The sequence below is a fragment of the Mauremys mutica genome, chromosome 14, assembly GCF_020497125.1.
Source record: "Mauremys mutica isolate MM-2020 ecotype Southern chromosome 14, ASM2049712v1, whole genome shotgun sequence".
Classification (NCBI taxonomy): domain Eukaryota; kingdom Metazoa; phylum Chordata; order Testudines; family Geoemydidae; genus Mauremys; species Mauremys mutica.
This window is the reverse complement of record NC_059085.1, coordinates 9,770,650-9,797,999: the sequence shown is the minus strand read 5'-3', so window position 1 is coordinate 9,797,999 and position 27,350 is coordinate 9,770,650. Positions and strand designations below refer to the sequence as shown.

At 51.6% G+C, this 27,350-nt stretch overlaps 1 protein-coding gene across 1 annotated transcript in view; it reads right to left on the bottom strand.

The window, feature by feature from the left end:
- Positions 1-228: 228 nt before the first annotated feature.
- LOC123349513 (P-selectin-like) overlaps positions 229-27,350 on the bottom strand; it is a 37,967-nt gene continuing 10,845 nt past the window's right edge. Inside the window, exons 4-8 of the mRNA XM_044987669.1 lie at positions 24,382-24,771; positions 22,807-22,914; positions 21,808-21,981; positions 328-392; positions 229-234 (exon numbers count right to left, since the gene is read on the bottom strand). Coding sequence (XP_044843604.1) covers positions 229-234; positions 328-392; positions 21,808-21,981; positions 22,807-22,914; positions 24,382-24,771 — 743 coding nt within the window. The remainder of the gene's footprint in view (positions 235-327; positions 393-21,807; positions 21,982-22,806; positions 22,915-24,381; positions 24,772-27,350) is intronic.

Below are 27,350 nucleotides of genomic sequence, written 5' to 3'. Positions count from 1 at the left end.
AATCCCCGATGCCTGATACATGCTGCCACATCCAGGAAATGGCAGACCCAGGTGCACAGATGTGATGTCCCTTCATACAAAATGATGCCACTTAACTCTGCACAGGAAATGACACACACCTGGCAATCTAAGTTTAAAAAGAAGAGTGTGTTTTACTTAACCAGAAGAGCAGTGCAGCGTCCATTGGTAATAAGCAATGCCCCAGTGGAGGGCAAGCAAAGCACGGGGTCACACCTGTGAAGGGAGGAGGAGAGCAGCTGTACCTGGTGTGATAAGGAATGTCTCTGGTGATCGTGTTTGGGAAGAAGGCAACACCGTTGGCCATACACGTCTAGGTGTGAGCAATGCAACAGGTCTCAGCTGGCATGAGGAGGCAAGGAAGTATGTCACACCTGTCAAGAGGAAGGCAATGCAGCTGGGCAAAAGGAAATCTCACGGTCCTTCAGCCAGACTAAGGCGAGATCTACACTAGTGGCTGTATTCTGTGTCTAGGCGAGTGGTTGTGCAATCACCCCCCATTGTCCCCCCAGAACCAAGTGTCTGCAGGCAAACAGAGAGCGAGGGAGCTAGGCCACCTGAGGGGTGCGGTGTTCCTGCCTCCGGCAGTGGCCTGGCCCCGCTCCCATGCCAACTGGCAGCATAGACGAGGGTAAAGAGAGTGCACCAGGTCTCGAGTTTCAATCATCCTCCAGCTCCCAGTCCCACAATGCACTTTTCTGCCTGGTCCTAACCCAATCTATAAAGGGCCGTGTCCCCCGTTTTCACCTGTAGACATGAACTGCGCTGAGCACATCAGAACAGCTTTCCGCTGCGCTCTTTGATCAGTACAGGTGAACGTGGTTCCTGCTCCAAGAGCAGCCACCTGGTTCACAGGCCACGTGTGGGTGCTGCTGATCAGTGTGTGGCTGACTGCCCAGAGCAGCAGGAACATTCACCTGTATCAGGAATCTCCAGGGAGGCTGGAGCAGGTGGGCATTGAGCGTGCTGTGGAACACATCAAACACGAGGCTCCTGCAGCAGAGAGCAAAAGGCTCCAGCAGTTGCTGCAGGAGAGCTCGTCATCATCCACGCCTCTTCTATGACGAGCTGGGCCGGGTGCTATCAAGAGCTCCCAGTCCAGAGCTCACGACCCCTTCCTCAGCCCTGTGGCCTCATTGGCTGACAGGATGCTGATGGGGGCCAGGGCGAGGAGGCTGCAGGAACTGCAGAGGATGCCCCAGAAGAGCCTGAGGAGGAGGAACATGTGATTCTGCACCGCTACCCAGAGAAGGTGATTGAGGAAGCCCCTCCACCCCCCACAACAAGCTCAAGGAGAACCTAGAACTGGTAAGTTTCAGTGGGACCCCCCCCACTCCCACCCCAATATCCCTCTCACTCTGATGCTACATTCCTGGTTGAAAACCCAACTCCACTTCAGTCCTTAAATGGCCCCTGAGCAAGACACGGCTAGAGATAAATGATGTTATTGATTTACAATCAACCATTATTACACGTTTGGCAGAAGCTATCAAACAGATTATTAATGAACAATCCCAGTCGTGGGGCTGCACAGACTGGGCGAAGGGAGGGGGCGGGGTTAGAAGAGTTCCCGCTGAGGGTGGGACTCATTGTAGAAAACGTACAGTTGTTTGTCTAATCGCTGTTTCCTTTCACCTTTCATTTTCGGTGCTTCTCTTCTCCCCCCAGTCTTACCATCCACTTGCGAAGAGGAGCTGCACAGAACAGGGCTGGAGTCTGGGGGTTCGGTGCAGGGAGGGGAAGGGGACACTAGTTATCTGAGAAAAAGTTAGTCCCAGCAGTCCGCTCTCCCCTGGAAGATTTCAAAATTCTCCTACCCCTGTCCCTGGGGTCTGGCTTCTCCACGCACTGAGCCATGCTGCACAAGCTCAGAAATGAGGGTGCGTAAGGTTTTTTTTTGTTTGGGGGGGGGGATCCAAGAAGTGGGCGGGCAGACAGGGAGAATCCACAGGACCTGGACACCAAATGATTTCGGGGACAACTAATGAGATAAAAGGGACAGGAATGAGGTCAAAGAGTCAAACGAAGGGCACCAGAGGCAAGATTGCTGGAGCTAGAGGAGGGCACATGTTGCTCCTGGCTGGCAAAGGGCACTGCAGCACCCAGACAGCTCAGTGCTGGCAGGGACTCGGGGAGCGAGAAAGGGCTCCTGGCTGGCTGCTGGGCCTGGACTTAGATCAGCTCTGAGGTGAGGGTGAAGCTTTGACAAAGTCTGGGGCCAGGGAAAGTGCCCAGGGAATTGAAATCCATGTAGTTAAAGGGACACGGGGGCACGTGGCTGCTCTTCTTAAGATCCCTGGACTGGAACCGAGAGTCGTGGGTGGGCCTGGGTCTCCCCTCCTCCTCCAATAGGCCACTGAGGAACTGCCTTTCAATCAGACAGCGAGAAACCCCCAGAAGGGGAACTGAGCTACTTTGTGGCCCAGCTGGGGTCAGAGTAAACCAAGAGCGCGAAACCTTTGCCTCCAGGGAGGAAGCCTTGGGGTCCGGCCTGATACCAGGGCTGGGACTATTTAAAGATCCCAGACACACCCAACCAGAAGGGGGCGCCCATGAGAGGTGGGTGCCACGCCGTTACGCTCCGATGAACCCCTTCATGGAGCAGAAGGCTCACCATAGGGAAGGGGGCATTCCCCAGTGGAGACACTGATGGAAGTTTGGGGTCCATCTGCTACCGTGGCCACTGCACCTGTCTGAACCAAAGGACCCAATCCCACACAGAGTGACCAGGAGGGTCTACAGGACTCCCAGGACCACACCCTCCACTGGCACCCAAAACCCCTCACAGGGGGACCCCCATGAACATCTATAAGGGGACCAACAAGCCTGTAGGAGTCCTGGAACCTCACCAGGTATCTGCCCCACAAACCGCATGCAGGAGACATCCCCATCTGTCTCCAAGATCAATTATTCCCCCGTTGTCATGGGGAGGGCAAGGAGGCAGAAGCAGAGACATTAACATTTGGCTGTTGTTCATGGATTCAGTCCCATTATGTTTTGTTGGTTTCCTTCTCTTTCTGAAAATATTTTCTTTACGTGTTCCACGTAGTCCTTTTATTCAATGTTATCATTTCCTTGACCTGAGTGAGGTCCCCCCTTCCTAGCCATGATGAACATAAGATGTTTTCAGGCTCAGGATTGGGGCCCAGAATCCACAGCACATGAACTGGAATGGTGTAACGAGTTTGACACGAGTCTCATGAAAATTATTGTTTTCCTTACAGCCCTGGCTTCTGGAGTCAAGAGGATCGGTGTTGAGTTCAGCCTTCATTCTTAAAGAAAAAATAAGTTTCTGGCCCTCATGTGACCCTAGTGTACCCCAAAATTACTAACTTTTACATAATCTCATTATTTTAAAGCCAATCTCATGAGTTTTGGTGAGCAAGACTCATGATTGTTGAATATTTGGGGTTGGCAATACTGTATCTTACTGCAAATGCTTTTCTGTCTGTCCCACACCCACTTCCCCTCCCCACATGGGTTACAAAAGAGCCGAAGTCCCAAGAATGGGGAAAGTGCAGCTAGTGTGACATGCTTACAGACCCCATCGTTATCTCCAAATGTAGCGGAACTCACAACACAGACAATGGGTAGAGAAATCTCTTTGCAGCTTGGTTGATGTGCAGAAAAATGAAATGAAATTCAAGTACCAATACAGGCAGCTGCCACCACCCTGTGATTAAAAGGCCCTTCCTAGCCCCACTTCCTAACCTTGACCAATTTCAGACTTAGTAGTAACTAGTGCTCCGTAATAGCCACTAAGCACACTTAGCACTGCCGACAAAGAACAGTTAGAAAAAATGGGTGCATGTCCCCACCCCCACTTCCCTGAAAGCAAATGGTGCTAAGGTGATTAAGAGTGACTGAGTTCTGCTGATAAGAAGTGTGAACAGCTAAGAAAAAAGAATCGCACAATGATTGTACTACAACTCAGCCGCCATCCTCCACAGCCTAAAAAGGTGTTAACCCAGTGGAGTTGCCCTGTTAAAACTGTCTTTAATGTGTGAATGGTCACAGGAATGAACACGCTCCCAAAGCTCTGTAGCCCCCAGGTATGGGTCAATGTTCCCTCGGGAGCTCCTCCAGCAGCTGGACAGGGTGTGACGGTGTCCCCTTGGCACAGGCAAATGTCATCCAATCCTGTCTGTGTTCTGTGCACATCCAAACTTCTTGCTGAATGACCCGCCCTGGGAGTGAGTTACCAGTGACCCAGGGCTGCGGCAGAAGGAGGGTGCAGGTGGTGGTGGGGAGGGCCCAGGGCTGGGAGGGCAGGAGGTGTGTGTGGGGGGCAATGGTGAGGGGGATGGGGGGAGCCCAGAGCTGGGGCAGCAGGGGGTGTGTGCGGGGGGAAGAGACCAGGGCTGGGGCAGCAGGGGGATGCAGCGAGGAGCCCAGGGCTGGGTTGGGGGCAGCCAAAATTTTTTTTGCTTGGGGCGGCAAAAAACCTAGAACCAGCCCTGCTGAAAGCAGAATCATCAATATACCGAGAGGCATTTCCATCCCGCTCAAAGTTGGGAAATACTGGAAATCTTCTTATGAGAGAGCCTGTCATGGTGAAACTGACTGTTCAATAGGGGTGAGAAGAGCTTCTGAACCGGGAGCTGCTTCTCCGAACCTCTGAACCCTTTGTGAGTCACCCATTGCCAAGCGGCTCAGAGAATTCTGGTGGGCAGCAATGCTGTGCTGCTGAGCGAGGGACATCAGGGAAAGGGGAGGGTGGCAAGTACTTGGATGACAAACAAACAAACAAAAGATGGTCAGGATCTGGAAAGCCACCGGGAATCACTGACTTCTCACTGCAAATCTCTCCATAACATTCCCTTCTCCTTCTGTTTGCCAGCAACTCCTGTGCCATCAATATCACCCCATGTAAAGTATTAGCATCTGCTCTTCCTTTCCTAGTCCTTATTCTTCCCTAGGAAATACAGTGAAGATCTGAGAGGACAATGCTGCTATTTACCATGGATGGTCACTCTGGTTCCATTGCCACCGCCATTTTTACCAAAGTCACATCTGTAAATGGCTGTTGAGTGGGGAAGTATTAAAATAAACGTCTCCCCCTCCAGTATTTTGTGTTCTTTTCCCAGCCTGGCCATTTAACATCCCCTGCTTCTCAGAGGTTAAAGTGATGCTTTCACTTAGTTCCACTCATAGCTTTATGATGACTGGCAAGACTTCTGTTCCTGGCCAGGGACTAGGAAACCATCCCCACCCCCTTTACATTTGGCTATAAAGGATCTAAAATGGAAATGGGGCGGGGGGGAAGCAGGCATGCGGCGCGCTCAGGGGAGGAGGTGGAGGCGGAGCGGAGGCGGAGGTGAGCTGGGGCGGGGGGGTGCGGGTCAGGGGCCTGACGGCGGGAGCACCCATGGAGTTGGCGCCTATGGTGGGCCCGACATGTTGGTTGAGGCCTCTAAGCACCATTGCAAAGCAAACACTAAATAATAACCCAGCATTTCCCAAACTGTGTTCCGCGGGACACTGGTGCTCCACACGATGGGAACAGGTGTTCCGTGAACGAATCGTGATTTAGAAAAAGGGGCTTTAAATTTGATTTTGGCTCTTGCTCTTGATTTTTGTACTACTTTATATGCGCTTTCCAGTTAGAAATTGTTAGTTCAAGTTATTTTAAATGTGTATCTTTGCTTTGTTTTATAAAATAAAATATAAAAGGTCTCACAGGCTTAGGCAATTAGAAACCTCCCCTCACACCCCATCTCAAAACAGCAAAGAGTCTTGTGGCACCTTATAGACTAACAGATGTTTTGGAGCATGAGCTTTCGTGGGTGAATACCCACTTTGTCGGATGCATGGTGGACCTCTTTTCTGGATCTGTTGGTAATATGATTTGATCTGTTCAAATGGACACCCTTTCTGTTACATTGATTCTGGTTTTCTACGATTCAGCCAACCACTTGATTGCAGGGCCGGTGCAAGGATGTTTCACGACCTAGGCGAAACTTCCACCTTGTGCCCTCCTCCGTCCCCGATCCCACACCCTGAGGCGCCTTCCTCCCCCACCGCGGCAGCTCCCCCCTCCGCCCTGAGGTGCCCCCCCGCCCTGAGGCACCCCCCGCGCCCCAGCTCACCTCTGCTCCACCTTCACTTCTCCCGCCTCCCAGGTTTGCGGCGCCTAAGCTGATATGGTGTTTGTCTAACCTGCTCTTAAAAACCTCCAGTGATGGAGATTCCACATCCTCCCTAGGAAATTTATTCCAGTGCTTAACTGCCCTGGCAGTTGGAAAGTTTTTCCTAATGTCCAACTCAAACCTCCCTTGCTGTAATTTAAGCCCATTGCTTCTTGTCCTATCCTCAGAGATAAAAGAACAATTTTTCTCCCTCCTCTTTGTAACAACCTTTTATGTACTTGAAAACTGTTATCATGTCCCCCCTCAGTCTTCTCTTCTCCAGATTAAACAAACCCATTTTTTTTTCAATTTCCCCTCATAGATCATGTTTTCTAGACCTTTAATCATTTTTGTTGCTCTTCTCTGAACTTGCTCCAGTTTGTCCACATCTTTCCTGAAATGTGGTGCCCAGAACTGGACATAATACTTCAGTTGAGGCCTAATCAGCATGGTGAAGAGCGGAAGAATTACTTCTTGTGTCTTGCTTACAACACTCCTGCTAACACACCCCAGAATGATGTTTGCTTTTTTTGCAACAGCGTTACAATGTTGACTCATATTTAACTTGTGGTCCACTATGACCCCCCAGATCCCTTTCTGCAGTGCTCCTTCCTAGACAGTCATTTTGTATGTGTGCAACTGATTGTTCCTTCCTACGTGGAGTACTTTGCATTTGTCCTTATTGAATTTCATCCTATTTACTTCAGATCATTTCCCCAGTTTGTCCAGACCATTTTGAATTTTAATCCTATCCTCCAAAGCACTTGCAACCCCTCCCACCTTGGTATCATCCGCAAACTTAATAAAAGTGTACTCTCTATGCCATTATAGAAAACATTGATGAAGATATTGAACAGAACTCGACCCACAACTGATCCATGCAGGACCCCACTCGTTATGCCCTTCCAGCATGACTGTGAACCACTGATAACTACTCTCTGGGAATGATGTTCCAACCAGTTATGCACCCACCTTAAAATAGCTCCATCTAGGTTGTATTTCCCTGGTTTATTTATGAGAAGGTCATGCGAGACAATATCAAAAGCCTTACTAAAGTCCAGTTATACCACATCTACTGCTTCTCCCCTATTCACAAGTCTCGGTAACCCATCAAAGAAAGCTATTAGGTTGGTTTAACATGATTTGTTCTTGACAAATCCACGCTGACTTTTACTTATCACCTTATTATCTTCTAGATGTTTGCAAATTGATTGCTTAATTATTTGCTCCATTATCTTTCTGGGTACTGAAGTTAAGCTGATTGGCCTGTAATTCCCCAAGTTGTCCTTATTCCCCTTTTTATAGATGGGCACTAGATTTGCTCTTTTCCAGTCCTCTGGAATCTCTCCCCTCTTCCATGACTTCCCCAAGATAATTGCTAATGGCTCAGATAGCTCCTCAGTCAGCTCCTTGAATATTCTAGGATGTATTTCATCAGGCCCTGGTGACATGAAGGCATCTAACTTATCTAAGTAATTTTTGACTTGTTTTTTCCCTATTTTAGCCTCAGATTCTACCTAATTTTCACGAGCATTCACTTTGTGAGACGTCCAATCACTACTAATCTTTTTGGTGAAAACTGAAACAAAAAAGTCGTTTAGCACTTCTGCCGTTTCCACACTTTCTGTTACTGTTTTTCCCCTCTCATTGAGTAACGGGCCTATCCTGTCCTTGGTCATCTTCTTGCTTCTAATGTGATTTAGCTCAAAGAAGTTCAAGACTTGATGCAATAATTACTAAGTGAAATTCTATGACTTGTGTTCTGCAGGAGGTCAGTATAGATGTTCATAATGATCCCTCCCTGGCCTTAAAATCTATGAAAGCCTGAAACACAGGACGTTATTCTGCTGCACCTTGTGCAGTCAGTTATACTGTCCAACGTGTGTGGCCTGGTCTACGCTTGGAGGGGGGGGGTCAACCCAAGTTACACAACTTCAGCTACGAGAAAAGCGTAGCTGAAGTCCGACGTATCTTAGGTCGACTTACCTCACATCCTTACGGCGTGGGGTCGACTGCCGCCACTCCCCTGTCGACTCCACTTCTGCCTCTCACCGCAGGGGAGTACAGGAGTTGACGGCAGAGCAATCGGGGATCGATTTATTGCGTCTACACTAGATGCGATAAATCGATCCCTGATCGATCACTACCCGTCATGTAAAATTCAGCAATTCTGCTTTGTTTCCTTTTCACAGGTGCAAGTGATGACACAAGATGCAGGCTTGAGGGGAAGAGGGAGGGAGGGATGGTCAGGCACACGGTCCTTAAGAGAGACCATCAATTTTCACTAGCAGGTTAGATTCAAGGATCTTTTGTCTTTCCATTACCAACTTCTGCTTCTACATGGAATTAGATGTCCAGTCCACTAAGAGAATACAAGTCATTTCCAAAATATCTAGAGATGAGAGTTTACTTGCCATCCCCGTATTCTCGAGAGATTCACTGCACAACTGTCCTCATGCTCTGCAGATTCAGCTGTCCAGTCTTCCCTCTGAACCAGAGATATAGACTCTTTGTTTACTCAAAGAATCAACATGGAGACAGTCCTGTCCCAACACCATTGTCTCCCTGACAAGCTGGTTAATCTTAGATACGGTGTTTAAACATCCTAACAGTTTTTTTTTCCATCTGAAATCTCCTCAAAGCTACCCACAGTGGATTTTTTCAAAGCAAATTCAGTGGATTCATTGTCATTTGAAAGACTTTGGCCACTAGGCACCAACACACTTTCCTCAGAAGAGAGACTGTTTACTATTAACAATGGCCCATTAAGAATCAATGGAAACAATTGCTCTTCACCCCACTAGGCAGAGCTACTGACTTTTTACAGACTTCAAAGACTTCTTCTGTCTGCTCTACAAACAGAAAAGAGCTGGAGAAACTGTCCCCTCAAACAGACGAACAACTTGGGATATCCTTTCCCTTGTCTCAGCACACATGGCTGTTCACGGACCATTGCTTGGAGATTGAGGTAGCTCCCTTCATAGGCAAGTCATTACCCTTAACATACACAGGAAGATTTCCTTCACTGTCACAGTTCTCCACACTGGTAACAGGTAAGGTGTAGGGATACTCACATTCCACTAACCTGGCCTTCCCAGACTGTCCAGTTAGACAGAGTCCCAACTGGAACCTTTAGGCCCGACTGGGAGGCAAATTGATAACAGTCAGAGCAGGGACACCTACAGTTAAGGATGCCGAAAGGTTTCCATTCTAACCCTTGACTTTTCAGTTGCTCAGAATTTTCCAACATTTTTGCTTATTGGGCTATTGCTTATCTGTGCAAAGGGGAAATTTTGGGAAAAGATTAAACCAAAACTAAGTTTTGATGATGAGAAATGTGAAGAAACACACTTTTCCCAGGATCAAATAAAAATTCAGTGCAATGTTTTCTTTAAAACCTCTGCAGTCAAAACACTTTGGGATAAACTGCCTCTGCAGCTGGTAGTTCTGGGGGTGATATAAAGGACCAAGGGCTCCCAGCCAAAGCTGGAACCCCAGGGCCTTTAAATCTTGATTTAAAGGGCCTGGGTATTTAAAGACTTCGCCTCTTCCGGTTGAGGCCAACCCCCCGCTCAGGACTCCGGCGTAAGGTAAGTCCTTTAAGTTACTTTCACCCCTGGGTCCAGACATTCTCAGTGCAGTCAGCAGGCCCAGGGAAGCACTTGCAGAGGAGAGATTTCCTTCACTGTCACAATTCTCCACTCTGGTAACAGGTAAGGTACAGGGATACTCACGTTCCACTAACCTGGCCTTCCCAGACTGCTGATTAGACAAAGTCATCAGCTCAGAAGGCTGCCTCTGCTCATCTAAACTTTCTTTGCCTTCCTCTCCCTGAACAGATAAACTGTTTCCACAAATAGTGTCTTATTACATCACTTTTACCTGGGTCAGGCTGACTTTCCCAAGCTTTACTAGCCAACAATTTATCACTCACCAAAACTACACCGCCTCCTTCCTCAGTTAGGGCTTTAACCTGATCACCAACTTTAATTTGCTCTAGAGAAACATCTTCCTGAGCCTTATTATCTAATGCCAGATTCGCTTCTGAGATACCAGACACTCAGGAATGTCTTCCACGGATGCACAGCTTCTTGAATATTACTATTTCACTTGTGTCATCATAAACATTAATATTCGTTTTTTGATCTTTGAATCAAACCCATAGCAATAGACAAGAGTTGTCTGCTTACATCACAAGACCGGTGCAAACACCTGCCCTTCTATCTCTAACAATGCAGGCTTGTATTTCAAAGCTCTGTTCATTTACAGATATTCCAAACAAGTCCTTAAAGTTTGGCTGGGGTCAGGTTAGTCTGTGAGTTAATTAACTCTTTCTGGCCCTATGTCACCTTTCATTGAGATATTATATTACACTCATAACATCACAGGGGCGCCCTGTCCATTGTCCAGGGCCATGCACGCCAGTGTCTCTGCTCCATTCAGCACAAACCCCGTCTCGCAGGAGAAGGCGCAGGTGGAGTTATATGTGAAGTCTCCATGCCAGTGAGTGCAGTTTAATCGGCCCCCGCCCGGGGTGGTCAGCGCTGGGCACTTGACAGCTGCAGACAGTCAGAATACGAGCAAAGTAAGGACAGTCAATGTAAGGACCCCCCTCTCGCCCTTGGAGGGGCCCTCTGCACCCAGCTCTCACCCTCACAGCAACCCCTTCCCTCCCCCCTCCCGCCCCCTGGAAGTGGCAGAGCCAGGTTCAGGGATGGTGTCATGGTGGGGGGCAAAAGAGGGAGAGTAATTGAGCCAACTGCATGAGCGCTGTTTGTTTTGTGGAGCTGTGTTGGCACAGTTGTGGGGGAGGGGGGAGGACAGGAATCCCGGTGGTTGATGTAAATTCTGTGATTCTTTGCCAGGGCCTGAGCCTTGAACAGCAATGGTGGCTGCAGAACAGCGTATGGCCACAGGGCTTGACTGGTGGGAGATGGCGCACAAGTTGGACTGAGGTGTGTTCGCAGAGCTGGGATTGGGAGATACCCAAGAGCAGGGAGTGAGGCAGGATGTAGATCAGGATCGAGGTGCTTTTGCAGAGCTGTGTAACTCTCTGGACTTGCAAGAGTCCAGAGCTCCAGCCCTGCTCCCCCGTGTCACCTGTCACAGACAATCAGTGAGCCGCAGTTACCTGTGAGGCCAACCACCAGGTGCAGCCACGATAGTTATAATAACGTTCCCCTAAATTGCCAGTAGAGTGGCCTGCCAGCAACCCCTTTCCAGGCCTGGCTTCCATTGCCACCCACTTGGGCCATGGCAACCACCCGTTCCCACGGGTGGGAGAAGTGCTGGCCCTGGGCTTCCAAGCAATGGCAACGAGGAGCACAGGGATAAACTTGCTGCCTTCGTTCTTTCAGTCCCACCCCAGGAGCTCGTGCCCAGTTCTAGGCGTGGAGCCTGCAGCATTCTGGGATAGCCCGGTGCTTGTCACAGCTGCCACGAACCCTGAGCTAATCCGGATGCAGCAGCAGCAGCCACATGGACAATGATGTTGTCCACAGCCAGGGCAACGGCCTCACAGCCCCAGCACAGCCCCAGCACTCAGTCACTCAGCCAGGTGCCTCCTTCACGCACAGGAAGTTCCTACTCCTCACCCCCTCTGCTCTTTCCACATGTGCCTATTTCTAGTTTGCCTGTGTCGCTGTGTCTTTCTGATTGTCAGCTTTTCAGGGGAGGGGCCATCTTCTATTGTACAAGTGTCCAACATGACAGAGTCCCAACTGGAGCCTTTAGGCCCGACTGGGAGGCAAATTGATAATAGTCAGAGCAGGGACACCTACAGTTAAGGATGCCTAAAGGTTTCCATTCTAACCTTTGGTTTTTCAGTTGCTCAGAATTTTCCAACATTTTTGCTTATTGGGCTATTGCTTATCTGTGCAAAGGTGAAATTTTGGGGAAAGATTAAGCCAAAACTAAGTTTTGATGATGAGAAATGTGAAGAAACACACTTTTCCCAGGATAAAACAAAAATTCAGTGCAAGGTTTTCTTTAAAACCTCTGCAGCCAAAACACTTGGGGATAAACTGCTGAAATTTACAAGGGAACAGTTTTAACGGGAGAAATGTCTGTGAGGACTGGGTTGGATTCAGCTGGATTTAGTGACCTGTGACGTTCACAGTGCAGCCATGCATCCCGGTTTTTACTGCCAGCATTTATAAACCAATATTTAGTGTGTGTATGGCCAACATGACTGTGCTCCCTAATGCTCCTGGCTCACTCTGTGCCGCTGTCTCAGCTGTGCACTGAATGAGGAACTCTAACAGGGGTCAGGGCATGTCACGGGCGATGCTCTGGAACTACTCCGTATGAGGCCAGTCAGGACCCTGGGGGAGCCTCCCCTCTCTGAGCATATTGTCACCAGGGCAAGAAGCTTCCACAGATTCGACCTTCCTGGGTCTGACCCAGGGCCGCCCAGAGGATTCCGGGGGCCCGGGGTCTTCGGCGGCGGGGGGCCCTTCCGTTCCGGGACCTGCCGCCGAAGTGCCCCGAAGACCCGCGGCGGGAACCCCCCGCCGGCGGTAAGCCGAAGTGGGACCCGCCGCCAAAGTGTGGCGGGGGGGGTCCCCGCTGCGGGTCTTCGGGGCACTTCGGCGGCGGGTCCCGGAACGGAAGGGGCCCCCCGCCGCCGAAGACCGGGCTGCGCTTCGGGGGCGGGTCCCGCTTCCCCCCCGCCCCGGCCCCAGCCTCTTACCCCCGGCTCCCTCCTCACCCGGAGTCTCAGCGCCTCGCCGGAACAGCCGCAGCGTGTGGCCGGCGGGGCCTGACCTCCGCCCCGCTCAGAGCTGCGTGGTGAGGGGGCGGGGCTGGGAGCTCCACGCCGAGCGGAGGGAGCGGAGCTCCCAGCCCCGCCCCCTCACCACGCGGCTCTGAGCAGGGCGGGGCTCAGGGGCTCCGCCGAAGACATCAAGCGCTGAGGCTCCAGGAGAGGGGCGGGGGCGGGAGCCTCTGCTGTTCTCTTGGGGGCCCCTGCGGAGCCTGGGGCCCGGGGCAAATTGCCCCCTTTGCCCCCCCCTCTGGGCTGCCCTGGTCTGACCTCAGAGCATTCCGCATCCCCTTCCTCACCGTGCGCTTCCTGCAGCGAGTCTGCCTGGGCAGGGCTCCTGGAGAAGCCAAAGGGCCCTGCACCCCAGCTCTGCTCTCAGCCAGCCATTAAAACGGAAGGTTTATTAGTCGACGGGAACACAGCGTAGAACAGAACTTGTTAGCACAGAAAACAGTGACTTTCAGCCAAGTCCATCTTGGGGAGTCCTGGGCCAGACGCCCTGGACTCCCCTTCTTCCAGTACCCCCAAGCAGACTGACAGCTTCCAGCAGCCTGACCTCAGACTCCCCCGTTGCTTCTCCTCCTTGTCTTTGTCTCGCTTCCCAGGCAAAGTGTCACCTGGTCGTCACCTGGTTGCACCCCCTCCTGGGTTTAAGGTTATGAAGGGGACCGGCCATAACATATGTACAGGCAGCTGGAGCAGCCTCACCTGCCCCAGAGGATCTCATTCAAAGCCACACACCCCTTTTCCCACCACCGTGGTATTGGTGCAGCACACAGGGAAAAGGAGGCACACACAGTATTCATGCAAAACAGTAAAACTCACATAGGCTTAACAGTAAGACTCACATAGGCTCACATAGAATCATAGAAGATTAGGCTTGGAAGAGACCTCAGGAGGTCATCTAATCCAACCCCCTGCTCAAAGCAGGACCAGCACCAACTAAATCATCCCAGCCAGGGCTTTGTCAAGCTGGGCCTTAAAAACCTCTAAGGACGGAGATTCCATCACCTCCCTAGTTAACACATTCCAGTGCTTCACCACCCCCCTAGTGAAATAGTGTTTCCTAATATCCAACCTAGACCTCCCCCACTGCAACTTGAGACCATTGCTTCTTGTTCTGTCATCTGCCACCACTGAGACCAGCTGAGCTCCATCCTCTTTGGAACCCCCCTTCAGGTAGTTGAAGTCTGCTATCAAATCCCCCCTCACTCTTCTCTTCTGCAGATTAAATAACCCCAGTTCCCTCAGCCTCTCCTCGTAAGTCATGTGCTCCAGCCCCCTAATCATTTTCATTGCCCTCCGTTGGACTTTCTCCAATTTGTCCTCATTCCTTCTGTAGTAGGGGGACCAAAACTGGACACAGTACTCCAGTGCCAAATAGAGGGGAATAATCACTTCCCTCAATCTGCTGGCAGTGCTCCTATTAATACAGCCCAATATGCCATTGGCCTTCTTGGCAACAAGGGCACACAGCTGACTCATATCCAGATTCTCATCCACTGTAATCCTCAGGTTGTTTTCTGCAGAACTGCTGTTTAATCAGTTGGTTCCCAGCCTGTAGCAGTGCATGGGATTCTTCCTTCCTAAGTGCAGGACTCTGCACTTGTCCTTGTTGAACCTCATTGGATTTCTTTTGGCCCAATCCTCCAATTTGCCGAGGTCACTCTGGACCCTATCCCTACTCTCCAGTGCATCTACCTCTCCCCCCAGCTTAACGTCATCTGTGAACTTGCTGAGGGTGCAATTCATCCCATCATCCAGAAAATTAATAAAGGTGTTGAACAAAACCAGTTCCAGGGCCGGAGTGAAAAAAATCAAGGAACCAGCCTCTTATCAGAATAGTAAGTTTTAGAAAGGAATAAATAAGTTTATGTTTATTTACTTTTGTTACTTGTCTTTGTGCAATTAGGGGAGTAATCAAATTTGGGTATTCTTGTGTGTACTAAGGTTTTTGCCCAGGGGAACATCCTGTGTTTTAAATCTATTGTCTGTGAGATCAGCTTGTATGCTGTCTCCCAGAGGTTTTTTTCTTTTACCTTTCTTTTCTTTAATTAAAAGCCTTCTTTTTAAGAACCTGATTGATGTTTTCCCTGTTTTTTAGATCCAAGGGAATTGGATCTGGACTCACCAGGGATTGGTGGGGGGAACAAGGGAGGGGGAAGGAGTAATTCTTCCTTGTTTTTGAGATCCAAGGGAATTGAATCTGGACTCACCAGGGACTTGGTGAAGGAGTCTCTTAAGGCTACCCAGGGAGGGGAAGGTTTTGGGGGGAAAGACAGAGTTTTCCAGATAACTCAGAAATCTGGATGGTGGCAGCGAGACCAGATCTAAGCTGGTAGTTAAGCTTAGAGGTATTCATGCAGGTCCCCACATCTGTACCCTAAAGTTCAGAGTGGGGGTGAGACCTATGACAAGTGTCCTGCCGCTGAACCCAGGTATCATTCACTGTGCCTCTTACACAATGCACCCTAGAACTTGCAATTGTTTTATATGATCTTTTATTACATTCTTGGAGTAAAAGTACTGAACTGCCACACCTGAAGGAGCTGCATTGTTAGAAACCTCAAGGGGTGCAATTAATGAATACATTAATCCATGCAAAATATAACATTTAAGCCAAGCTATAGAAAAAGAAGAATTCAGCTGTGGACAGATGTAGCTATACAATGTTCAAGAGCCCCATTAGAAGAGGGGCAGTGTGGCTACTTCTGCAGGGGAGACCTGGGTTCTGCTGCTGGACCCTGGGGGTGACCTTAGGTGATCCACTTCCCCTCTCTTTCTCAGTTACCCCATCTGTAGAATGGGGATAATGATACTAACCTGCTTTGTAAAGAGCTTTGAGAGCTACTGATGGGACGTACTAGACAAGAGGTAGGTGTTTATTATCATTTAAAGGGTCAGGTTGAACAAGACACATTCAGGGCTCATTTATTCCAATTGCCCACAGTTGAGAGCTCTTCATGATCGGGGCCAAAATGCGTCTTATCAAATGTGATTATTTAGTCAATAAAATATTTGCTCTGTCCTATTAGGGCTCTTTCTATAGACACCCCACTCCTGTACCAGAGACCTGCTCCTTTCCCACCTTGACTTGTTTTGCTCTGATGAAATGTTCTGCACCTAGCAAGAGTCTGTCTGTCACCCTGCCAGTCTTTCACAGGTAAGAATGACTCTACTGTCACATTAAAGAAACAAAGTGCATAGAAAGGGCGACTTAATGACAGCACCAAGGAAAATGACAGATTATTGTAGTGTTCCAGGCTGCCAGTAGAGGCAGCTCATTCAGTTCCACGAATGAGGTGGGTGGGATAAGACACACGTCCATAACCTCAAAGCTGCCAAATCCCCAAGTACACACCTGCCCATGTCCCACTGGGCCCTCTGCTCGCCAGGAGGAACCCTCCTACCAGGTCAAGGGTGCCGCTTTCTCCCCTGGACAATCTGCCTGCCCCATCAATGATGGCTTGTACTTTTAATCCAAACACTTGGACTATTGTGAGTATCTGCAGCAGCAGAAACCCAGGAAACGCAGGGGTTCAGAAGGGCCTTTGCCTTTCTGATTCGAAATCATCCATCAGATTGTTTGGCTTAAGGCTTTGGACGGCTCCTGTTCTTACTGATACCTTCACAAAGCCCGTGACTCTTGCTGGCCTCACTCTAGAGCAGGGTAGGTTTCAAGCAGTTAGAACATGCTGCAGAGGCCACAGTGATGGGCATGGTCTAGGAAATGCACAGTGCCGCCCTGCGTGCGGGGAAATCTGCTGCAGACCATTCACTACTGGAATTAAGCTTGTCAAGGCTGAGGTCTGTAGTCGCTCCTCGGTCAGTTCCTAGTCCTCTAAGTCAGACTAGTTATGTGTGGCATCTGCTAGTATTTTTTTGACAGCTGCACATCAACGCCAGCCTTAGCATTTGAGTAGGCCTGCACATCAATTTTTGCTAGCCCCAGTTATAAGGAACTGCTTACCATGCTCACACTGCTATGCACAGGGCTAGCTGAGGACGTGAGCGAGGGTTAGCTGGTTACACCCAAAACATATCTGTTCCTGCACAACTCTGCCTCTTCCTACTTATCTGATCTTGGTTTTTATCATGTTTCCACCCTCAGGCCCTCTGCTCTACCCATGCTGCCAGCCTCTGCCTCTGGTTAGCTGGTTCCCACACGCATCTTCGTGCTTTCTTCTGAATCACCCCTTTGCCTAGAGTGCCCTCCCAGAACTGATCTGTGCAGATACAGGGGAATATGGAGTGCAAGTAGAGAGGGATTTTGCCTCTAAACACAGCACAGGTGGCACCACTGATGGAAGCCTGTGTCCAGTTCTGGGCACGCACTTTTAAAAGGACTTTGCAAACTTGGAAAGGGCTCAGAAAAAAGCTATGAGGCTGATTTGTGGGCCAGGAAACCTGCCTTCTAGTAAGAATGAAAAAGATCTATTTATCTTATAGAGAGAAGGTTAAGAGGCAACTTGATTCATAGATGTGAAGGTCAGAAGTGACCATTATGACAATACAGTCTGACCTCGTGTGTGTCACTCCAAAGGATTGAGACTCCACCACACCCCTTGGTAAGTTGTTCCAATGTTAATTATCCTCATGGGCCATTCCAGTCCAGCCTTTGGATCATGTTATACCTTTGTCTGCCCAGCAGAGGAGCTGGCTCTGCCATAGGCAGCTGCTGGCAGAAGCTGGAGCTGCCCTGGGGCCAGGATAGCCTGGAGTCCTACCCTCTATAGCCACATGAACTAGGGGCCCCTGGCTGTGATTTTGCACCCCCCAGCCCTGGGAATCCCTGGTGATCTTTAGCGACAAGCATCCCAGCCGAGCCTCAGAGTTGCTGTGGTTACATTTCCAAGGGTGTCTGCACAAGGAGCAGGGCTAGAAACCCAGTGTTGTTCAAGAGAGAAGCAGAGATTCTCCTTTCCATTTCCCCGAGGGCCAGCTGTCATTAATGTCCCGTGAGGCCGCAGCTGGGGAGTGTCATGTCATGGGGCTGTGACCATCTCCCTAGCTCCCTGCAGGCACCAGGCAGACAGGAGACTCCCAGCCTGCACCAGCGTTACACGAATGCCCATTCCATGGTGCTCTGAGTGCACAAGGGGACCCAGTCCCCTGCCCCTGACTATGCCGCAGAAGCACAGACCTCCCTTTCCATGTGTGATGGTGTATCCCATAAGGCTTCATGGGAATCTGCTTATGAATGTATATATAATATAACTGGAATATGTTTTAGGCTACATATGCCTTGTAACATCTACGTAAAGGTTACGATCTACTGAATCCATTCCTCCTATTTGTAGGCAGGTGTCATTTTTGTACTTGAAGTTAGAAATATTGGCTGTGTACGTGCTTGATTTCTAAGTAGCCTTTGTAAAGCATTTGGTCGGCTTCTTGACAAAGGAATGTGCAAATTAAGTGATCAATCAAGAAGCACTTAAGGGACAATGGATCTTGGGAGGCTCCAATCCACATAAGAAGTCTACCTGAGGACGTTCAAGGTAGCAGGTAAGCCATGGCTGCCGCCTATAAAAACTGATTTCAGAGTAGCAGCCGTGTTAGGCTGTATCCGCAAAAAGAACAGGAGTACTTGTGGCACCTTAGAGACTAACAAATTTATTTGAGCATAAGCTCAACGAAAGCCCATGAAAGCTTATGCTCAAATAAATTTGTTAGTCTCTAAGGTGCCACAAGTACTCCTGTTCCTTTTTTTGTAAAAACTGAGTCTTGCATGGACATGTGACTTGCCCATGTGACTCCAAAACTCCATCTTGCAGCTGGACTTTGCATAGGAGGGAGGAGGGGGTCTCTACCCACAAGAGAAAGTCTACTTAAACCCCTGGGAGACCCCTCCATTTGGTCTTCAGCTGGCTAAAGAGAGAGCCTCTCCACCCCCAAGGATACCTGAAAGAAACTGGAACAAAGGACAGTAACTATAGGGGGTGTGAGTGATTGCTGGACTCAGACTAGCAGGAGACTAGTCTGTAAAAGGAAGCTTACTGGGTGAGGTTTTTATCTGTATTCCGTTTTCTTAGACATAGGCTTGTGTGTTCTATTTTATTTGGCTTGGTAATTTACTTTGTTCTGTCTGGTATTACTTAGAACCACTTAAATCCTACTTTCTGTATTTAATAAAATCACTGTATCTTATTAATTAACTCTGAGTATGTATTAGTACCTGAAGGGGGGCGGGGAACAGCTGTACATCTCTCTCTATCAGTGTTATAGAGGGTGAACAATTGATGAGTTTACCCTGTATACGCTTTATACAGGGTAAAATGGATTTATTTGGGGTTTGGACCCCACTGGGAGTTGGGCATCTGAGTGTTAAAGACAGGAACACTTCTGTAAGCTGCTTTCAGCTAAGTCTGCAGCTTTGGGGCACGTGCTTCAGACCCTGGGTCTGTGTCGGAGCAGACGGGCACGTCTGGCTCAGCAAGACAGGGTGCTGGAGTCCCAGGCTGGCAGGGAAAGCAGGGGGAAAAGTCATCTTGGCACATCAGTTGGCAGGGGGGTTCTGTGATCTAACCCGTCACACCAGACATCCCAGGGCCAGGGATCCACTTCCCAGCTGGGAAGGCAAAGGAGAGCACAGAGACCTGGGCAACAAGTCGAGAAAGAAATTGTGAAAGCAGCTAGTTGCCAAAGCAGCATTTCCTGCACGGCCTGTGTCATGCTGCTCCCTGGGGTTGGGGGGCAGTGAGGCAGGGGGCTCCCAAGAGGAGACAGCCCTAAGCCCTAGTAGCAGCAACAGCAGGATTCACCTCCCAACTCCCCCCTTGCTCAGCATCCCAGTCTCTGGAGAGTGCAAACGGCCCAGGGAGAGGGCTCATGTAGAGAAGCAGGAGGGCTCTAAGGAGGGAAATGGGGTGAAAACAAGGGGAAGAAAAGGCAGAGTGACTATCACAAACACCACTGCAAGAGTGGTTCTGCTCTGGTGAAGAGTATGGGTCAATGGCCCCGCCTGGGCTGGGCTGCACACAGCTTGTGCAGTGCGAGAGCTGTTTATTTACCCTGTAACATTACAGAAATTGTCCAACTTCTCTAAGCATCTCTGTGCCGATGTCACTGCAGCCTCGCTGGGGGTTTGCTACATTGATTTCGAAACAGATCTAGTTAATGTGGTACAGAAGCTGTGTGTAGACAAGCCCCTACTCAGCTGGTCTGCTCCCCATGCACCTGTCTTTAGTGACTCAAACAAACATTACCACTCTTTACATCTACTAGGCTGGAGCAAGAAGCGGGAGTGAAGGAGTGACCAGCCGCCCCATTGCTTCTTGTGCATCATCAATGGAACCGTGTCCCAACCTGTCATCAGTGTCACCTGTGCAGACTCGTGCACAGCAGCTGGGTTGGCGAGATGTCACTGAACGGGCCTCGTATCGTGCGGAGAGCCTGTGTTACCTGGTGCGATGTGCAGAAAGAAAAGAACTCCGCTTGACTCAGCAGTCCAAGCCAGGTTTGCAAGGCTGCTGCAATGAAGTTTCTCTTTCAGACCACCAGATAACGGTCTGAGAACCTGCTGCTGGAGTTTGTGAGCAGAAAGAGCAGACAACTGGAGTTCTGCTCAGAAAGGAGCATTAGCCCCGGACCTGTGTGTACCCACATTGGCATTCACAAGGCGCTACGGCTGACAACGCAGGAGAAAACATCTTTTTACTTGTAACCTGAGCACATTTCACAGGGAAACAGCGACACAAGAAACACAGGACTCTGGGATGCCTGGCCTCCAGAATCACCATGCAATGCAGGCCTGAGCGTGGATGGCAAGATGTCCTGGGCAGTGCAGTATCCTCCAAAGAAAATGGTGCCACAGATCCTAGGATGATACCCGACAAGGCAACATCCTCCAATGCCTCCAGCCAGGGGATGAGCATGGTGGGCTTGGTGGTCTCCCCCCATCTTTAAGCCCTGTGACTTCATGCACGTTGAGTATCCCTAACATGGTATAATGCCACAAAGAGTGGATTTCTCCTCCACATCACTCGACTATGGGATCCCCTTCCAAGGGCCAGTTCATGCACCCTGCAACTCTCTGCTCCCCCGCCCCGCCCTGAGGTGCCCCCTGTGGCAGCTTCCCTCAGCCTGGGGAGCCGTGTGGCAGCTCCCCACCCCAGCTCACCTCTGCTCCGCCTCCTCCCCGAGCACACCGTCACCGCTCCACTTCTCCCGCCTCCCAGGCGGCGCCACAAGCCTGGGAGGGAGAGAAGCAGAGCGGGGTGGCGTGCTCAGGGGAGGAGGCAGAGCAGGGGTGAGTTGGGGCGGGGAGCGGTTCCCCTGTGGGCCGGGCCCCCCCTTACTTGCTGCAGACAGCCCTCCCCGCGCCGCCCTGCCCCAGCTCCCTCCGCCTAAATGCCCATGACGACCGGGGCGGCCGAAGATCCGGCCGCCGCGGTCGCCGCCGAAGGACCCAAAATGCCGCCCCCCAAATGCTAGCGCCCTAGGCGACCGCCTCGGTCACTTAATGGGTTGCACTGACCCTGTCCAGCCTCCAGACTCGGGTGGTCCCTGTGATTGTTGTGGAGCTTCCCAGGATGAAGACATCAAACCAGTTACATTCAGCTGGAGCTCGATTACATTTTGCAATTAAAAACAAACCACCATGGGAGGATGGGGAAAGCAGCCAGAGACAATACTTGTACACGTAGAGCTGGTAAAGGCACAGATAACACAGAGATGAGTTGTGTAAACCCCAGAGAGAGACAAAGATTAGTGAGGGCTCCAGGCCAACCACCGGCTGCAAACACCGCATGAGAAGCCAAAGGCATTAAATGCTAAGCTTGGGGCTGTTCAAAGGGGCACGGTGCCCAACTTCCAATCAGCATCAGTGGCTCTGGGTTGCTCTGAGAATCCCACTGTACAATCAGTGGGGAGGAGGCAGGAGCAGCTGCTGGCACCCACCTGCACACTCCGGAGCTGCTGCTGTCCAGTTCCCCGACGCCAAGCACTGCACCGTGTCCAGCCCTTGCAGTTCAAACCCCTCCTGGCACTGGAACTTGCATGTGGAGTTGTAGCTAAATTCCCCCAGGGGATGACTGCAGTCAGGCCCGGGGTGAAGGTTTTTGCACCTCACAACTAAAAGGAAATACAGCAGCATGAGCAGCTGGGAGGATTTCAAGCACACCTGCCTGTGGCTCCCCCTAGCTGCCAGGTCTCAGGCTCTCTGGAGCACAGCCTGCCCCAGCCCCTCGGCTTGAGAGCCGCAGCATCCACACTGCTACGTGCAAAGCTCGGGCTTGAGCCCCCTGGCCCAGACCTGGCTAGCTGGGCCTGCACCCGGCTGCAGTGGAGACGTGCCATGACGGCCCTGCTGGGGCTGAGCTCGGCAAGGCAGGAAGAAGAGCACGTGCTTTGTCTGGGGAGCAGAGCGAGCTGAGCAGCCTGTCTGAGAAGCTGCGTCTGGCAGTCGGGCACAAGCCGATGCCCCGCCCAGCTGAGAGACTTTCCGGGCCTGGCAGCTGCTGCAGACTCAGCCCAGCAGGAGGCTCTGTCCCCAGCTGAGGCCTGGGCACCCTGCTCAGCCCTAAGGGAGCGGCGACTGTCTGTGCTGCTTGGGCAGCTCCAGCTGACAGGGGATGGGGGGCAGCCTTACCCCTAAGGGAGGCAAACCGCCTGGGCTGGGCTGGGGCGGACGTGCTAGAGCCGCAGGGCGGGCGGGCGCTTGGGAGGCTACACCCCCACCCCACTCTGCCTCCTTGGCCAGGGAGCCACGGCAAAGGCCCCTCCTCCGGCTGGGCTGGCCCCCCTCTTCGGTGAATCGAGGAGCAGCACTGAGGGTGCCCAGGCCGTCGCCCCAGAGGACGTCTCTGGGGAGACCCTCCAGAAAGTAAATGCAGTGACTGTAGCAGGCCCTGCGGCGGGGCTCCCCCCACCCCAGTGTCCCTGTTCGACTGCCCTCACCGTGTTCACACTCCGGCCCGTAGAAGCCAGGGTAGCAATCACAGGTGTAGTTCCCGATGGTCTCCACGCACTCGCCGCGCTGGCTGCAGGAGGAACGCTGGCAAGACGCTGCAGAGATACAGCTGGGTTAGGATCCACCCTAACACCTCCTTAGAGCCCAGTCAGAACCCGCCCCACTGCCTGGACCCTGCACTCCATCCCTGCTGCATTTCTTCACTGCGGGATTCTTTCACAGCCTGGGGGAAAGTCCTGGGGGAAAACCTGCTCTCAAAGGCCTTGGCTCAGGCCCTGCAAGAGCACTTGGGGGCGGGGGGCTAGATACCAGCCAGGGCACCCAAGCTTTGCCCAGCCAGGTGGCATTGGCACCTTGCCGGAAGCTTGGAGGCAGTGGCTGCTTTGCACAGATTGTCACACGGCTCTTGCACCCAGAGGCGCTGCCCGTGGACAGCGCTGAGCTGGACGGGTTGGCTGCCCTCTGGATTGAGATGGAGCGTTGCATGCTGGGCCTGCAGGGGACACACCCAGGCATTGATTAGAGGGCAGCGCGTGCCACGTTTGGCGATCAGGTTGTGGTTTGACCTCCCTGCCCCCCCAGCACTGATTGCACTGCGAGGAGGGTAGTAACTCTTTGGCAAGGAGACGCCACTGCATCTCCCAAGGGCTCAGAAGCGCCTGGCATGTCAATTTACAACAGGACTTTGTGATGAGACGAACGTAGGGATCAAAGGAAGACTCATTCAGAGCCCAGGTTCAGCTCTGGTCTGCACTGCCCATTTGTGAGGGAGAATGTGGAAGGCAGGACTTTAACTCCCCAGCCAAAGGAGCCAGCGAGGCACAGAGAGCAGTGAGTGCTCCCAGGCACAGTGTTGCACCCAATGGCTAACATGCAAAGCGGGAGCAGGCCTGAGCTGCCGGCCACGGGACAATATCCCTAATGCCTAACACCAGCTAGCACTAACCAGGCCCTTGGTGACTGTCTCCGTAGAGAAGTCAGGACTCGGTGGGCCATGGAGACCGACTGACCCTGCAGATCAGGGTTGAGGTTCTCTAGCTGGGTGGGTGGGTGAAGTTCCTCTGCGCAGACTGTACCTCTTTGTAACCGTGTGTCTGGCCCTTTAAGGGCTAGCGGTCTGGGGCCAGCCAGCCCTAGTTAGCAGGTAGGCACAGCTGAGCAGGGGTCAGCTGATGTCCCTGGACAAGGGGCAGGAAGCGTCAGAGAAGGGGGATGCTCAGGGAGACACAAGCCAGGAGGCTTCTGCAGGAAACCCTTCACCGGCCGGCAGGGTTTGGGGCTGGAAGGAAGCCCGAGCCAGAGGGCTGAAGAAGGCTGAGAGCCAGGGAGAACAGACTCCAGGCAGTAAGGAAAGACTCCAGCCGGGAGAGGCGAGAGTGGCTTGCGGAGCAACCTCAGACCACGAGGCGGCATGGGAGGCGGCCAGCCCATCGACACCCTTCTATGGACAATTAGGGACTTACTTCTCCAGGGCTGTCAATCCAGCAACTCTCCCCAGCAATCCCTACATGTGTTAGACAGACCCACACTTCCACAGAGAATGGCAGTGGTGGGGTGGTTACCTTGGTAACACAGAGCCCTCTTTTTCTTTTGGCAGTGCTCATCGTTCCACCTTCCAGCATCAAGGTCTCTCTTTATGTAAATCTCCACACAGTCTTGGTTCCTCCCTTTATTGCTGGGTTCCCTGTTAGCCCAGTTCTCAGCCTCCTTCGTCAGGGCCTTGTTGGTACCAACCCACGTCCAGACATTTTTTATCTTTCGTAGCCCAATCCAGTAGTATGTTCTAGAGTGGGGTAAGACACTGTTGAGATAAGCAATTTCCCTCTGGTTCTGGATTGCTACGAGGTCGGTGTAGAATGACCTGCAAAAGTTTCTGGCCAGCTCCCATGAGTAATCAGATTTGTCTCCATAATGGTAGGTCCAGGCTCCCACTTCCATCTGAGTCACGAGCACTGTTGGAAAGGGTAAAAACAGGCAAACTTGTGTGACAGTCAGTGACAGAGCTATGGGCTGACTCTCGATGGGTGACACCAGACAGGATCTTATATCACACACAAAAGAACTGCAGTAAAAGAACATTATTTAGGTTGAAAAGTCAAGCGCTCAAACGTTAGGAAATGCCACAATTAAGGTTGCCCATGTAACTGTGTTCAGCCCCCTTGTGCGTGTGCACGATGGCGTGGTCTTTAATGGCAAGAGAATGTACTATTTTCCCATGGGTCCTCTGCCTCACTCGGTGCGGAGGATGGACGGTGCTCACTGAATGAGGAGCTATTCAACTGTGTGTTTTCTCCTCACTGGTCAATGTGTGACCGCCTCTCCCCCCCGCCCCAGCCTTATTTACTGCACACGATACAAACCCTGCTCTGAAGACAGAATTATTCATCTCCCTAAAGGCTTTTCTATAGCGCTCATCATGCCAGTATCTGAGTGCGTCACAAACATTAATGAGTTTATACTCACAACAGCCCTGGGAGATGAGAGGGTGGTATTATCCCCATTTCACAGATGGGAACAGAGGCATAGAGGCACTGGTTCTCAAAGGTATTTAGGCACCTAACAGCCATTGACTTTATTGCAAGTTAGGTGCCTAAATACCTTTGAGGAGCTGGACCAGAGAGATTAAGGCCGAAAGTAATTTTGGGGTGTCCCGTTTGAGTAGAGCCCTGCGCGGATACTCAGTTATATCCACAGATGCGGGTATCCATGGATCTAAAGCAGATACCGCAGACTTGCAGGGCTGTAGTGACAACGAGCGAGACAGGCTCCCGGTCAGGAGACGCCGCTTGCACACACTGGTGTGACCAGAGACAGCTGCCGGTCAGCCTAGTGCCCGCCCGGTGGGCAGGGCTGGAGGAGGTACAGCCATGCCGGAGGAGCTGCCTGGGCTGGGCGCTGGCTCCTGCCAGTGGCAGCCCGACATGCTGCTTCTTTCGCCGCTGCGGTTCCTGGCCCAGTCGTTGGCCATGGCCCTGTGGGTCTCACTCACTGTCACTAGAGCCCTGCAAATCCGTGGATGTCCGCGTTATATCCACAGATATCCGCATCCGCGGATATACATTGTGTATCTGCAGAGGGCTCTACATTTGAGACCCCCTAGGACCGGATTTTCTGGAGTATTTAGCATTGTAAAGTGCTATGTGGAGAGCACTGTTCCCATTGACTTTAGCTGCAGCTGTGAGTGCTCAGCACTTCTGCAAATCAGACCCCAGGGTATCAATTTGAGCGCCCAGAAAGTGAGGAACACACATTCAGTGGCCACCTGGGAAAAGTTTGGTTTTAGTGACTTGCCAGCATCACATGGGAACTCTGGGGCAGAGGCAGGGATAGAATCCAATTCTCCAGGGCGGCAGCCAACAGCCTTACCCTTGAAACCCTCCTTTCTATTCTTGCAAACCCCTGCCTCATTCATCACACCTTCCAGCACCTGCAACAGGTGGGGTAGGGCTCCTACAGACAACAGCTTTTTTCACTGTACAACCTGGATTCATTCCCGAGCATGGGCCCATCCTGCGCACTCAGGGAGGGAAGGGTTCTGGCATTTCCTATGGTATCAGTGCTTGACTTTGAAACATTAACGATGTTCTTTTAAAGTAGGTTTCTTTGTGAGTGTCTGTGTGTGTGTCTGTAACGTCCTACATTTTTAAAAAGCAAACTGTAAGATCGATCACGTGGCACCATAGTGACACCAATATGGATCATCAGCAGGGTTAAAATCCTGAGATCCAGTGCACAGACCTCTGCCACTTGAGCTAATGGAGGAACCAATAGCAGGAGCAGGTTGTCATGCTCCGTATGGGCCAGCACTATTGGGATATGAGACACACATTTTGCCAGGGGATTTCACAGATATTTGCTGACAGCAGAGACCTCAGGAACTGTGGGTTCCATTCCAGGCTCTGGAGGGGAGTGTTCTCTAGTGGCCACCGACTCTTCTGCCTCTGCCTCCTAAGCAAGGCCCCTTCTGCCCTGTCCCCCTAACCTGCCCCTGTCCCAGACCTGTCGCTTCCCCAGTCCTGGCTCCTCACCTCAGTACCAGTCTCATTGTCCAGCAAGTCCTAGTCTCACCTCTCTGGATTGGATTCCCCGTCCTACCTCAGGCATCCCTCCACACCCGGTCCCACTCTCCTCTCCTGGCCATTCTCGGTTTCCCCCAGCCTCCAAGCTCCTTGTCCCCAGGCTCCCTGCCCAGCCAGTCCCCGCCTCCCCCTCTCCCCCCCATCCTGGCTCTATATCTATATCCCTATTGGCTCGCAGGGCCACTCTCCCTCCCTGGGTTTGCCATCCAGTCTTAGCAGACATCTCCGGCCTCCTTCTCCCAGTGTCCTTGCCCAGCCATTCCCCCTGCACATCAGCTCCTTGGCAGAGCTGTCTCCCCTCCCGCTCCCCTCCTTCCTCCTGCCCTCCTGGTTCTCCGTCCCAGTCCCCCGCAAGATCCACACCCAACCTCACTCTCCCCCAGCCTACCTGCTCCCACTCCCCCCATTCCCCTCCCCCAGGTCCCAGTCTCCCTGCCCAGCCAGTCCCAGAC